Raw genomic sequence first — 15,714 nt, forward strand, 5'->3', positions numbered from 1 at the left:
GTGTTTCATGATTCTGTGGGAATCCCCTTGTAAGTTAGGTTAGCACTTAGCAGTTGAAAGCTTGGCAGTAACCAAGTCAAGTTCAGGATTGAGGTTTAGATTCTGGACTTGTCTCAGATAGGAAGGGTAGTTCCTAGGGAGAATTGGTGATTGTAATCAAAGATGATTATAGTGAAATTCCATCATTGTTGTGATGGAGACTGGATGTAGGCTGCATTGCACTTAGCAGCTGAACCAGGATATATCTTGGTGTAACTCTCTCTCTTCTACTCCATTTCTGTTTCTGCTGCATAGGAGACAAAACAAAAAAATCTCTTGATTAGGCACGAGACAAAAACAAGAAATTTCTCCTCAAGTGTTCTAAAGGACAGCAAAAGTTACTAAGTGAAAAAGGGGCTAAGATTCAACCACTCCCCCTTCTCTTAGCCACTGAGAAACCATCATTCACATACAATAAAACTAGGTGGTTAAGTCATTTTAAAATTATGTATGTTTTTCTTCAATGTAGTCTTTTTTTTTTTTACTCTTGTTTAATTCTTTTTTTATTATTTTTTATTATCATGTCATCGTTGTCTTTTTCATTTTTCTTCTCATATATATGTTCAAAAAACTATAGCATTGAAATTTTAGTACATAACACAAAAAATTTGATGTCTAGCACAAAAATATTCTAAAACCTACATATTTAAAAAACTCAAACAATAAAATATGCCCAACACATAAATTTAGTGTACAATATGAAAATCTTAGTCATAGCAAAAAATTTTGGTGTGCAATACAAAAATTTTTAAAAGACTATACTCAAAACATTAACTCACATAATTAACAAAATACATTTGTAGCAAAAATTTATGTGCTTTGTCCAAAATTTTCTGTACTATCTGCAAATATTTATGTGCTATTTCCAAAAATTTTTACATTATATTGATAAATTTGAATTTTGTGCAAAACTTATTGTATTATATTAATAAATTTTTATATTCTACCATAAAAATTTATGTGCTATAAAAATATGAAAAAGGAGAAACGGTGACATATGCTTGCGTTTTCTTTTTCTATTGGACTTGTGCCAACTTAGTTGAATTTGATTACAAAAACATTTGTACATATAGCATTACCATTTTATACTCTAATCCCTCATATAGTGGAAAGAAATATCCGGATTATTAATTCCAAGATATCTCACGTTAAGTTTTGGTGATTAACAAGTGAGTTAATAGTCAACTTAGTTCCTAAAAAATAGGTCACTCTATAAATTTATCCTTAAAAATTTTATCAATTAAATTAGTCCTTTAAAAATTATAAATTAATTATTTTTGTCCTTCCATCATTTAATTAATAATTTTCGTCAATGATTGATTAATATAAAAATTAGCTGACAGCATATATGATACCTAACATATTTAATTGGACACTGAACAAATATATTTATGAAAATCTATCAATTTAGTCTATTTTTTTAATTATATAAACTTTAATCATAATATAACCTAATGATACTAAATTGATAAATTTTTATAAATATATTTGTTCAACGTCTAATTGAATATATTAAGTGTTATATATGATATGAATTAACATTTAATATCATTAATCGTTGACAAAAATTATTAATTGAGAAGCTGCAATTCTGTAATTCAATTAGTAGTTGCAAATTGCAATCGTATTCAAGGATATATATATATATATATATATATATATATATATATATATATATATATATATATATATATATATATATATATATATATATTTACATAGATTAATCTGGATTAAACTACAGAAAAAATAAAGAAAGCCCTATCACGACAACAATAAATTAATTTTCAATCTTCACACCAAAAAAAAAAAAAAAAAAAAAAAAAAAAAGAAAGAAAAACTTATTGCGATGGTCGGAATACTTGCAATGACAACCGCAACCGTATTCCTAAGCACAACTTCAATTTAGAATCACATCCCTTTTTTATTTCCCTTGCTATAGTATGTTTGGCTGAAAACAAATGATACCTAAAATAAATTCTGTAAATGATTTTACACATAAAGTGACAAATCTAATTTACATAAAGTTTAGCTTCACTTATATATAATTTTAATAAATGTTTAATGATACATTTACTATAATATAATTATAATATCTGAAAATTCAAATTAAAATAAAAATAAAAAACCGTGCAAATGGTGAAAAATATTTAGGCAGAACCAATTTACTTAAACAAAGAATATGCAACAAAATATTCCCATATCTATAGTCCACCAAAAGAAAAAAAACCACAAACGGAGACAATAATTAGTTAAGGGATCAACGTAAGATTATAAATAGGTGAGACGTCATAGCAAGCAGTTGAGGAACACTACAAAATAGTTCTCAAAAACAAGCATTCAAATAAATGATTTTTTTTTTTTAAGAAAAAGAAAAAATATTTTTGACAAGTGACAATTATTCTTTTCTTTCAAAATAAGGAAAACAAATTAGATGATTAATGTCAGCAAAGAAAGCGACTTGAACAGAATCCTAAGGTTCTTTTCGAATTAGATTTCAAAATTAGTGTGTGGATGGTAAGTCCCTTTACATCCAATAATGAAATAATTATGTTAATGCATGAAACTTTAGAGAACCAATACAAACATATAGGCACTTAAGATAAACCAATCAACCGTTGATAAAGGGTCCCATACCTTCTCTCTTTAATCCAATCAAATTGAGAATACTTAAGGAAAAGCAAAATCCAAAGGATAATCTCTTGTTTGGTCCTCGCTATTTTTATATTATGAATATTTCATTATATGACATATGCTTATCAAAATATAATGACAACCTAACGGTTTGGTTTGACATTTGGGCAAGTTTCTTGAATATATTTATGCAAAAATAATATGGAAACACAAAGAGGCGTTGTCTTCTTGTTTGTTGTTTTTTCTATGGTGGGATTCATCTTGTTTTATAGTGTTTATAATGAATTTTTCCCCCCAAAGGACATGATTCATATATATATATAACGGATGGTGCAAAAAAGAGAAAAAGGTGTCAATAATGGAGAAATGGAAGGGATGGAGGTACTTCAAGAGTTTTCCTATTTACAAAATTAAGAGTATTCTCCGTAAACTCTCTTCAAAATTCAGGTGTAAACAAAAGAGTAAGTAACATGCTGCTTCAGAAATTACAATTTTAATTATTAGTTAACTTTAGTCTTTAGATTAGATTAATAATATATAGATTTATTATCATATCATGATATGGTATTCCGTTAATTTTATAGTTACTTGCTTTTTTTTTTTTTCATTTTTTGTTTTTTGAATTCTTAAGTTTGAATAATTTAATTTTTCATTGATAAATTTTGGAGATTCAAAACCATAGGTATATATCATCAATGATTCTAAATTACGAGTGACAAAAAAAGAATAAATTGTGTCTGGTGTATCCTTGATCCTTTAGTAATGTGTTTACTTATTATTATGATGATGATGATGGTTTTGAAAAACAGGACAGAGAAATGGACTTGTTAGTCTTTATAAGGACATGGAATCTTGTGGGGAATATTCAGATATACAAGTCATGTGGAAAATGATTCAATCTTCTTCTTCTTATTCTTCTCATCAATATGCATCATGCAGCAGCAACAAGAGAAGAAGAACAAAAAGGTCTTCATATTGGGTTCTCTGCTTCAGGCCAACTTAATTGAATTTCTTGATGGAACAAAGTCCAGGTTCATTAAAAATGGTAGAGAGAAGAAGGGGTATCAAAATTGGATTCATCATGTCAGTATTATAAGTTATAAATTAATCCCAATTTATTCCTTTCAGCCTCTGCTTCTTTTATCACATCATTACTTTTGTTACACTCAGTAAGTGAATGATGATCAGAGTCCAAATATATATGAATCTCATTATGTAGAAACCATATCAAAGTTTAGTTTTTATTTGAGTTTAGATATTTCTTTGATTTCCATGCTTTACAAAATAATCTAGCTAGTGTGGGAAATAAATAAATAAAATACAAGCTATACTCATTTGATTGATGGTGTCCCCGACCACTGACATAGACATGGAATATGATACAAGACATGCAAATTTAAAATTTCTATAAGATACAAACACACGATATATATTTAAAATATAAGATATTTTTTTGGATTAATTGTAATGATATTTTGTTGATACTAAAATATAAATTAATTTTTTAATTATTTTTATATTTCTTTTAATTATATAAAATATTTAAAATATATTTTATTTTAATAATTAATAACATATATTATTTCTAAACTCATTTTAACAATATATACTAAAAATAAAGTTAGATATAAATATATCTGATGGTATTTAAGTGTATCTAAAAATATTTAAAAAGGTTTTTTTATTTTTTTATTAACACAAAGTTATATACAAAAAAACATACGCACTAGACAAATATTAATAAATATTATATTTAAAATATATTCAATAGGCAAACACATTAAATCGAAGAAGTGTTTGTGCTTGATAGGATCTTGTTAAAGTGGTGATGAACTTACATTGAGCTTGATTTATTATTATTTATTACTAACAAACTTTATTATGCCCAGGTAGACAACAACTTCTTCATGGCACAAGTCACAATACCCGCTTCATACAAAGACTTACATTTGAGATATTAAAAAAAAAAAAAGGGCTAAAAACAAAACACATTACATTTTACAATAATAATAATTAGTAGACAACACACACAAGTTCAGTATTTTATTAGTCATGAAGAAGCCTTTGATCAAAGTGCCAAACACCTGAAAAAAAAATATATTAAAATTAATTTTATTAGATAAAGGGAAGAGTCAAATTAAATAATGGATAGTGGGACCAATAATATATGCAATAAGCTACAAAGTATGTATGATTTACAAACATACCGTGACCCTTTCCAACCCTTCTCAATTGTGACACATACTCTGCTTTCTTCTTAATATCTTCCACCTGTTACAATAAAAACATCAATATGAGATGACATGTCTTGCCATGCACACTAGTAATATTGCATGTTCATCTTTACAACAAACAACTTAACAATAACAACCACAATAATAGAGACAAACATTTGGGAATCCTATGAACATTATTGTTTCCTAGATTTCTTGCATTTCCATTGTTTAGATGAGTATTTCACCTGTTCACTCAAAAACTCGTTTTGGATGAAGTTTGCCATCTCAGGATCATTGTTGCGGTCGGCCACCTATTAATGAATGAATGAATGAATTAATTAATTAATTAATTAATATGTTGACACATCATCATTTTTTCAATAATAATAATAATGCAACCAGTTAAATGTAAGAATTAAAGAGGAGGGTGGAATTATTACACTGTACACATTCAGAAGTTTCTCGTTTACTAACTTCTCCAGAGACAAAGCTAATTCCATAGCTGAATCAAGCACCACATTATAAAATATGGTCAATGGTCAGCGTAGATCAGTGGCTTGAATAAAATAATATCACAAATCAAAATGCATAATATAAATATTTAATTATTATCTTAATTTTTATTATTTTATTAAATTTATAATTAAATTTTTATAATTTTTTCATTTCAGTTGAGCTTTTATATTATTTTTAATTTTATAATTAAATTTTTTTAATTAAATTTTTTATCACATATTTTTAAAAAAATATTTTGTTAATTTTAATATTTTACATAAAAAATTAAATTAAAAATTGTGTAAAAACTCAACTAAAAAAATATAAAAATTTAATTATAAATTTAATAAAATTATAAAGATTAAAAGAATAATTAAAACTAATATAAATCTAGAAAGTAGAGCACTTTAACCAAATAAATAAAATAAGGAATTCAAAAATAGCGGATAATTTTGAGCATCAAACTCACCATGTAATGCATCCCCCTTTTCCTCATCATCAAATTCTGAGGGAACATCCTTGATGGTGTGAAGAACGACTCTTCCTCCACGAACGTTCTAAGAAATTTATTCAAAATCATATAAGTAAATGCATCTTAAATGCAAGAGAACCTTATTAGAAATGTCTTAATTTATTTTCCGATGAGGAGTATTTATTCTTTGATTTCTTATTTGTATGCGTTATTTTTAATGTAATATCTATCCACTATTTTTTTTGTCTTTTTATATAATATTAAAAATAATAAATAATAGAACATTTATGTTATTAAATAAATAATATATAATTTAATTTTAATATATTTTAAATATATATCTAATTACGTAATGTCACACACTACAACAATATAAATTATTTTTTAAGATTATATGTGTCATAAAAGAATTAAAATTCGTCAAAAAAAAATTTTGAAACTATTTTAACTATGGAAATATATTAATAAAAATTTTGTCAAAAATAGTATTTTTAACATATAAATAATTGTAAAAAAAACTTAAATCTTATTTTGATAAATATTGACCGTCAAAAATAATTTGTTAGAAAAATTTGAGAATATATTTTTTGTGATACTTATTAACCGTCAAAAATACTATTTATTTTGACATTTATTGACAATACAAAATTCTCAACAAAAATTTTCAACAAAGAATGAGATGAGATCTTGAAAATAAAGAATAAACTGAAATTTTGAAGATGAAGAATGAGTAATATGACCCTAAACTGAGCAGTGTAATGCCAAAATTGACAGAGCTCAACGAAAAATAGGAATAATAGAGTAAGTTGAAAGTAAATGAGTGTCAAAATTGAAAAGTAATTTTCTACAATTAAAAAAACATAGAGAAATTGACATTTGTAATATTTATCAAAAATATATATTAATTTTTACATTTAACTATGGTGTTAAAAAAAACATGTTAAAATAACTCTCTTTTCTTGTAGTGACATTAGTAAAAATAATTATTTTTTTCGTTGCATAATTACACGACTTTATAAAATATTTTATACTACTGTAGAATCAAAATTAAATTCTATATACTGGATAAAAAAAACTTATAAATTTATATACAAATGATTAAAATAAGAGATACTACAAATTAAATCAAATAAAATATTAATAAAATCTCACAAAGTCTAAGGGTCTAACCAACCTGGTATTTCATAAGCTTCTCAGCATGTTCTCTTTCTTCTTCACTAGATTCCCTGAAGTACCTGTATGTTTTCAACAATGATTACTAACAAGCAACACCAGTTACATGAGATTTCGAAACATGTTTAAGAATAAACTGAAAACGGATTATTAAATCACCAATACTTTTTTCTTTATTATATTTGAAGTAAGATCGATTACTTAATTTTTAATTTTTAAAATGTGGCTCCTAATGTTTTCAAAACAAAAGAAACAGTGCAACTTAATAGAGTATAGATATATAGTAAATTACTAGGCTATAACGACTATAACGATTATATAAATATTGTGGTAATATTTTTTTTAAGCAACCTTTTTTAACATATTTCTTAAAATATTATAGTTACTATAATCACAGTAACATAGTTATAATAAAATGAATCTAATTATCTATTGCGGTTGTGAATCTACGATTAATTTGCATTGCTTACTTGGCAAGTCCCTTGAGAGACACATTGTCTCTGTCGAAGTATGCAAACATGGAATGATACACATACGAAGCAACGTACTCCACACTGTGACACATAATTTTCAAACAGAAATATATATGCTCTCAGCAAAGTAAAAATTAAATGAGATTGCATGCCCAGAAAAAGGGCATATTTTTTTATGTATAAAGTATAAAGCTATTGTTAAAATAAATTGTATTAATAAAAATTGTTATTACATGATCAAAGAATTATACAATCTTAAACAAAACGTATACTTTTAGACATCTAAACTGTAAATATTTATTAAAATGTAGTTTCTATCCAATTTTACTTATCCAATCTTAGATTTAAATTTGTTATGGAGACTAATTATGCAAATAAAATTACCCTAATACTTTTAAAATTTAAGTTCATATTTGAAATAAACACTAATTAATAGGAAACAATTACGGTGTTTTACTATTTTCACAAGATAACAAAAGGCTCAATATATGCTCATATATATATATATATATATATATACTTTTTTTAAATAAAGAATAGTCACCAAAAAAAAAAAAATAAAGAATATTATATTTTTAATTTGTATAAAGAAAAAAAAATTACTTTTTTATACATCACTACTGTATATATTCTGTCTAACCAACAACATAGTAGTATAATAATATTTTTATGTTTAAATAAAAAATTCATAAAATATAACTATTTAAATAAAAACGTTTACGATATTTTTTTTAAAATATTTTTTTAATAATTAAAATTTAATATATATAATTAATTAAATTGTGTCATTTTATTAAAATTAAATTAGATAAATTAATTTTAAAAAAATTAATAAACTAAATTTTGAATCAATTTAAATTAATATTTTTATAAAAAATGACTATAATATTTTTATTTTGAGAATTTTAAATTATAATTCTTTTTTTTTTCTTTTTTTTTTCTCTATCATAATGAAGTTAAGATCTAAAATTCTCAAAATATATATATATATATATATATATATATATATATATATAAAATATTTTAGTTATTTTTTATAATATAAATATTATAGTTATTTTTTATAAAAAAATATTAATATAAATCAATTTAAAATTTTGTTTTATTAATTTTTTTGACCAAATCGATATGTTTAATCTAATTATAATAGAAATAATACGATTTAATTGATTATATAAATTTTTTTATTATTATTTAATTATTAATTTAATTTTTTAATTTAATAATTAATTAATAATAAAAACAATAAATTTTAATAATTATCTAACATTTTCTAATTATAATAAAAAAACAAAAATTAAATAAAAAAGGAGAAGAAAACGCTGACTTGATCTGCTCATTAATAACAGATTCACACTGATGAGCATATTTCTGACGAGCAAGTGAAACTTGAGATGCTGTTGGAACAGCAACTGATTTCTTCTTCACTTCCTCAAACGGTTGGAATATCACTCCAGTCAGAGCCTTACTTGACGCCATCACCCTCACATCTCTGCTTCCCCATTTCAAACAAGAGAAATCAAACGTCAAGGAAGAAGAAGAATGAGTCGGTTCTAAGAGAGAAGAAAACACTGAAAATGGTGAAAATTTTGGAGAGGTAAGAGCCATATAGTGTGGGGGTTGAGAAACAGAGGAAATGGAGTTGCATGAAGCTCAGGGACGGTAGTTACTAAGTAGTGGTGGCGAGGGGCATTTTGGGGATTTCATATGGTGTGAAGAGACGGGCGTGTGGCTACCTCGTGCTGTGTCCACTGCGAATCTGCGATAGTGCGAAGGCGAAATCGAGAAAATACTCGGTCCACGTGGCATTTTAATACTCTTCCAAAAAATTCGTTACTCGTGACTCACCCTTACATTACACCAACAATCTTATCCCTATGCATGCCTGCTGCCCTTGCTACCAAGTACCAATTTCCTATTTCTTTCTCTCTCTTCTTTTTAATAGTCTATTATTTATTATATATTAAATATTATTAAAATTAACTTTAGGATAAAACACCTATATAAATCAATCAGCCACTAATATTATGTAATAATTCTAAAATAAAAACGTTATATAGATATCTCTATACATATATCTATGTAAATTGAATTAATTTGAATCAAATTAGTAGAGTTATTGATAAATTAAAGTTATTTAATTCGAATTACCAAGGATTGATATTTGAAATATAGTCCATGAGTAGTAAATCGAAGGTTGTAAAATATCGAATACAAATAGGTTTGTCAAAGTTTATATATGACAAAAAATATCTTTAATTACAAGAAAAACATTAAATACGTTAAATTTAGCGTCAATTTTACTGGCAGTTTAAGTAATAAATTCTTCAAATCAAAGTATTACTGGTGAATTCTCATTGCCAATAAATTCGCCTGTAATAATAAAAAAAAAGGCGCAAAAATCATGGTCAAATTTACTGGTAAAAAATTTATTGGTAAGCTTAATTAATAGAACGTTGCATTTTGACAATCACAAGTGCATTAAAATTGAATTTATCATCGGTAAATCTGATGGTAAAGTTATCCTTCATTTTTTAATCCCATTTCTCTCTCCCCGTTCTCCTCTCTCTTTTTCTCCTTCTTGCAATCACCTCCAGCAACCCTGTAGGCCAACCTCCGTTGGCGCCAGGCACCACCAATAATATATATCTTCCAAAAACTACGTGGACGCGTGAAACATAGCTGCTTTTAATGTTGCTTTGTTTGTGTTTTGTTGGCGCCAGGAACCACTAATAATATATATCTTCCAAAAACTACGTGGACGCCTGAAATATAGCTGCTTCTAATGTTGCTTTGTTTAGGTTTTGTCGCCACTGCTGTCACTGTTATTCTTTATGTTGCTAGAGCTGTCTCCTCCTTTTTTTAAGTAAGTTACCTTTCTCTTTTTTCTTATTTTATTTTCTTTTTTTCTTTCTTTAAAAACAGAAATTTAAGCCTTCAGTCCTACTATTTAGTTACTGTCATTTTCATTGTGTCGTCTGTACTGCTATCATACTGAAAAAGTTCTCTGCGTACTGCTACTACTGTCTCTATATTTTGTGATATATTATTTCTCTTGATTTAATACTGATCGATTTATTATTTGTTTGTTTATTTATTTATTGTTGATTTTGGTTGTTATATTAAAGTGGAAAACACATGGGTTTAATTTAAATTTTTATTTTTATTATATCTTGTTTTGACTAACCAATAATATATATGTTGAAGAATGATGAAGAGAGAAAGAAATTTCTATTTGATTATGTTGTGAAATTGCGATATATGGTTAATTAGTTTTGTTCAGAGTAATTAGGATTTAAATTAGATTAGGTCAAGTTGGTTAAATAAGTTAGTTTATAACTATTTAGATTAGTTAGATAAATTAGTTTAGAATTTATTTTAAGGTTGAAGTTAGAGTAATTTGGATTTATTTCAAGAATGATTGTTAATTTTTTTATGTTATTTTTTTTAAGATATATATTTTTTATTGTATAAAAAGAACTCTACACCTAGAGTACATTATACTCTGCTGGAGTACATTATGTTAAGGTAAAGAAATTTTTTCAATTGAGATGTTAAAAAAACATTATCTAATGAGTAAAGAAGAGACGAGATGTTAAACAAATATTATCTAATGAGTAAAGGAAAGAAAAAAAAAAAACAATTAAGAGAGAAAGAAGTTCTAAGGCACTAGTTACTGCTATTCACAGAGAATGTAGTTTAAAAAAATGATGTCGCCAATATTTCTTCTCCTACAATATCATGCTATTATCCGCTCCTATTGTAGTGTACCCATAATATCATAATATGCAGATAAATAATATTTTTATTTTAAAATAAATTCTCCAATAATATTTTTTCAATAATATTAGTACACAACTCCTTGATCTACACTCATTCAACACTAAATAAAATTTCTAAAATAATGACACTTATTTAAAACTAGAGGGAGTGTGACAAACGATGACTAATTTCCTCGTTTAATTTTATATACTCAGTAAAATTTTTCATTTGCACTTATAATATTGCAGAAAAAAAAAAAATTCTTGCCTATCACACTAGTTATTTGACTAATATGTTTCTTATGTTGGTCTATAAATTAAACTGCTTTTGCTGTAAATTCAATCATTTTATTACTTTAATAATATTATGATAAATAAGATGTAAAATATATATATTTCTATGAAAAAATATTAAGAATCAATAATTTTTATTAATATTAACCAATACTTTTATTTAATATTTTATTTTTACATCGTTAAGATTTAAGTTTTAAAATTTATAGTTTAAAATTATTTAATATTTATAATTTAGTATATATTAATCAAGTATTAACGGATAAAATTTATTGTCACGTAATGTTATTTTTTTATATATAAATATTATAATAAACAAGTATTTATTATAATCAAAACATAAAATATATACAATTTTTTTTAACACGATAGACTTAGCTTTTAAATATGTTTGTCTTATACTAAAGGTGGACTTTTGAATTAATATCAAGCTGTTGCCTCTGGAATGATGTTGAAATGATGCTTTTTGAATGAGGCCTATGGATACCTGTGCTCACGATCATCCAATGTTGGAGAAAAAGAAAAAAGCAGCGAAGAATCCTTGTTCAAGATAATACCTGATTATCGATACAAGGAAACAATAATTAATAAAATAAAAATAAGTAAAGAAATAAGATAATATATATATATGTCACACTAATTTTGTCAGGATAATTAGAGTCGGATATTGTTGTAGAATATATATTAAATATTGAATAAATTATCATTTGTACTCATAAAAAATTCGAATGTTAATAAATATATCTATCAATTAAAAAATTAAAATTCTACTCATAAAAAATAGGCTCGATAAAAATATTCAAATTCTAATTTTTTGTTAAATTTTTAATCAAATTTTTAATTTATCCTCTCTTCATTTTTTACCTCAAGTTTCAAAAACAAAAAATTTCTATCCACCCACATTGCGGCTCAATTTTTTTGATATAGAAGGTTTGTGCGTGTCTTCCCCGAATATGGAGTCATGGAGTTCCAGACCAATCTGTGGGTCAGCCTTTTTGATAGTGTCAGGTCCAAGAACTCGGACCATGCGACTTGTTTGAGTTTCAGATTTGGCTCAACAAATCGGTAGGTCCGATTTGGAGACGATGAAATTTTGGATTTTCGGAAGGTGGTAATCGTACCCTTCGAGTTGTTAGTAGTGGGTATTTTTTTATTAATTGGATTATGAAATTGGAGGGTGCGATTTTAGTATTTTATAATTTTTTTGGATGAACTAAACCTAATCGCAGGGTCCGAGTTGTTTGTGACTTTAAATAAAAGTATGCGAATGCTGGATCAGAGCAAATCGCATCTTCTTCTCCTTCTTCTTTCTTCTGGTTTCTTGTTTCTCTATTTCTTACTTGCTTGGCATGATAGCTAAAAATCTGGTACTCAAGTTTATGATCTTGTTTATGTGATTGAGAGAAATGAGTGACAGAGTTTTATTGAAGGTGTATTATTTTGAGCAGATTTTGTTACAAACATCTGAAGGAGTAACATTTGTTTGTGAAAATTCGTTAGATGTTATGATTCCTTTCACAATCTCATTTGAAGAGTTCAAAGGTGTGATCTGTGAAAATATTCATTCCGACAGGGCAAGAAGAATATCCTGTATTCTATATAGATATCTTATACAAGTGTTTGGTGGATTCGTCCAGTTTCAAACTAAATATGTAACGGACGAAGCAAGCATGCAAGAGATGTTTTCAATGTATATTGAAAATCGAAGTCAACTCCCGTTCATCGAGTTGTATGTTGAGTTTGAGCAATCTGAGGCCGACCGGAATATTCTACGGGAAGATTACAATAGTGACAGTGAAGAAGAGTTTGAAAGCAACTACGAAGTTGTTGGTCCAGATGGAGATGAAGATCAAGGTGACGGACCTATGGCTCCGGATGTGTTAGATGTGGCAAATGCACTGGCAAACGAAGTGTCGTTTGAAGAGCCATCATTCATGCGAGTTTTGGATTTGGAAGCCATGCATGTTCCAGAGTTTCCGAATTATATCAGTGCAGGTACGTAATTCTCTGTATTTATAAAAAGGATTAGAATTTTTTAATAATTTATCTTGATAGTTGGACCAACTATCTAAGTGAAGTGTGAAAATGTACTCGATTAGTATTTATTTTTGTCTACCTGTTTGTGTATTTATGTTTAAGATAGTAAATTTTTTAGGGAGTTATTGAATTAGTTGAATATAAATTAGAATTTATTGGTAATATATAAATAGTTTGGATTTATATCATAATTGATGCAGTAAAAATTGATTTACCTTTATTTTCGACGATTAAATATTTGTGTATTAAATTTTTTGGTATGGCTGTCCTGGTGGCAGAAATTCCTTTTGTCGCAGATGGTGAATTTGCCGTTGGGATGGAATTCACTTTCAGAGAAGCTGTTATTAAGGCGATAAAAGAGTATACCATACGAAAAAGCGTAGACTACCGGGTGTATGAGTCTGAGCCGTTGACATTTTATGTGAAGTGTACACAGTATGGGTCAGGGTGTGATTGGCTTATCCGGGTTAGCATGATCAGCGAAAAGTATTGTTGGGTTATAAGGAGGTATAATGGCAGTCACACATGTACCAGAGCCACAATTTCTTAGGATCATTCGAAGCTGGATTCGACCACAATTGCAGAAGCAATAAAGCCGTTGGTTGAGGCTAACCTCGCCTTAAAGGTAAAATCGGTTATAGTAGAGGTGCAATCAAAGTTCAACTACACCGTTAGTTATCGAAAAGCATGGTTGGCTAAGCAAAAGGCAGTAGAAAAAATATTTAGAGGTTGGGAAGCATCGTACGAAGCCTTGCCTATATGGTTTGAGGCCATGTGTCATAAGAAGCCATCAGCTGTTGTTCATTTTGAGACTATGCCTGCATATCAAGGCGATGATTTGGTGACTGATATTCGGGTATTGCATCGTGTCTTTTGGAGTTATTACCCCTGCATTAGAGCATTCAGACATTGTAAGCCAGTTGTCCAGGTGGATGGGACTCACTTGTACGGAAAATACAAGGGTTGTCTACTAGTGGCAGTTTCACAGGATGGCAATAACAATATCGTCCCAATTGCGTTTGCTATTGTGGAGGGAGAGACTTTTGATGCGTGACACTTTTTCCTTAGTAACCTTCGTCAGCATGTTGTCACTCGAGATGGTGTGAGACTGATATCCGACCGTCATGAATCCATAAATGCAGCTGCGGAAAGGAGTAACGGGGCTTGGTCACCTCCTAGAGCTTTTCATATGTTTTGCATCAGGCATATAGAGTCTAATTTTCTGAGAAAATTCAAGGCGCCGTAATTGCAGAAACTGGTCGTCAATATAGATAACGCTCAGTAAAGCTAATTAATTTAGTAACAGAGTTACCTTCAGTAAGTGTGTAGACCTATTTTTTCATTTGTTTCTTTTTATCCTGCAGGATATTCGAGGACGGTGCGGGAGTACGAAGTGCGTTACCAGCGGTTACGAGAATGGGGCGAGGCCTACACTAACTGGTTAAACCGAATCTCTCGCGAACAGTACGCGTTGGCTTTCGATGGTGGATATCGATGGGGTCATATGACGACGAATCTAGTGGAATGCATCAATTCATCAGCAACATAATGTGGCACTTCACATACCTCTGTATACTTATTTCATCAGTCAACTGAAAATTTTCTTTTGGATTCCGCAGCCACCTCAGTTTTATGCAGAATCCTCTACAGTCTGACTTACGCGACGCAACTCCAAATTGATGCAAATACTCCGCCTCCAAGGCTTCGAAGTTACTCATTGTCATCCCTGTGACTGGAAGACCATCCGTCAGAAGACCAAGAATTAGAGCCACATCTTCAAGAGTCACGGCACATTCACCAATAGGAAGGTGAAACGTATGTGTATCTGGGTGCCATTCGATTAGAGCATTCAACAGTGCTTTCTAACATTGTACTACACCAATCTGAGATGCAGGATAAAATCCAGTAACTCGTAAATGCTCCTCCACCCTATCGTTGTACCAATCCGGAGGAACTGGATAGTCACATGTCAACATTCTTAATTTCTACAAAAAACATAACAAATTATTAGTCAACTCATTCATTAACTATTACTAACATACCATTAAAAGGCAAGAATTTTTTAACTACCGCAACTCATTAACAAAATTTGCACAACTAACTCAACAACACATATTACT

General features: G+C 28.1%; 1 protein-coding gene and 1 long non-coding RNA gene across 2 annotated transcripts; one reads left to right on the forward strand and one right to left on the reverse strand.

Annotated features, from left to right (window-relative positions):
* Nucleotides 1-2,884: 2,884 nt before the first annotated feature.
* LOC107637990 (uncharacterized) lies at nucleotides 2,885-3,895 on the forward strand. Its single transcript, XR_001619672.3, has 2 exons — nucleotides 2,885-3,134; nucleotides 3,483-3,895. It is a non-coding gene; the product is annotated as an uncharacterized LOC107637990 (long non-coding RNA).
* A 601-nt stretch (nucleotides 3,896-4,496) lies between these two features.
* Nucleotides 4,497-9,255, reverse strand: LOC107637989 (ferritin, chloroplastic-like). The gene is made up of 8 exons (XM_016341198.2): nucleotides 8,830-9,255; nucleotides 7,500-7,583; nucleotides 7,031-7,091; nucleotides 5,854-5,941; nucleotides 5,330-5,391; nucleotides 5,135-5,200; nucleotides 4,881-4,944; nucleotides 4,497-4,757 (listed from the first exon to the last, which is right to left on the reverse strand). Exons 1-8 carry the CDS (start codon nucleotides 9,108-9,110, stop codon nucleotides 4,720-4,722), a joined length of 744 nt encoding a protein of 247 aa, XP_016196684.1. The 5' UTR covers nucleotides 9,111-9,255; the 3' UTR covers nucleotides 4,497-4,719.
* Between the last annotated feature and the right edge of the window lie 6,459 nt (nucleotides 9,256-15,714).

Source organism: Arachis ipaensis, chromosome B4 (assembly GCF_059453495.1).
Source record: "Arachis ipaensis isolate K30076 ecotype BB chromosome B4, ASM5945349v1, whole genome shotgun sequence".
NCBI classification, from domain to species: Eukaryota; Viridiplantae; Streptophyta; class Magnoliopsida; order Fabales; family Fabaceae; genus Arachis; species Arachis ipaensis.

Bases quoted from the DNA above. Each gene is read 5' to 3' on its own strand.
- LOC107637989 (XM_016341198.2), bottom strand. From the start codon at position 9,110: ATGGCTCTTACCTCTCCAAAATTTTCACCATTTTCAGTGTTTTCTTCT. The intron at 7,584-8,829 runs GTCAGCGTTTTC...TATGTGTCACAG, and splicing joins GTTATTAATGAGCAGATCAA to TGTGGAGTACGTTGCTTCGT. The intron at 4,945-5,134 runs GTGAAATACTCA...TTATTGTAACAG, and splicing joins ACGAGTTTTTGAGTGAACAG to GTGGAAGATATTAAGAAGAA.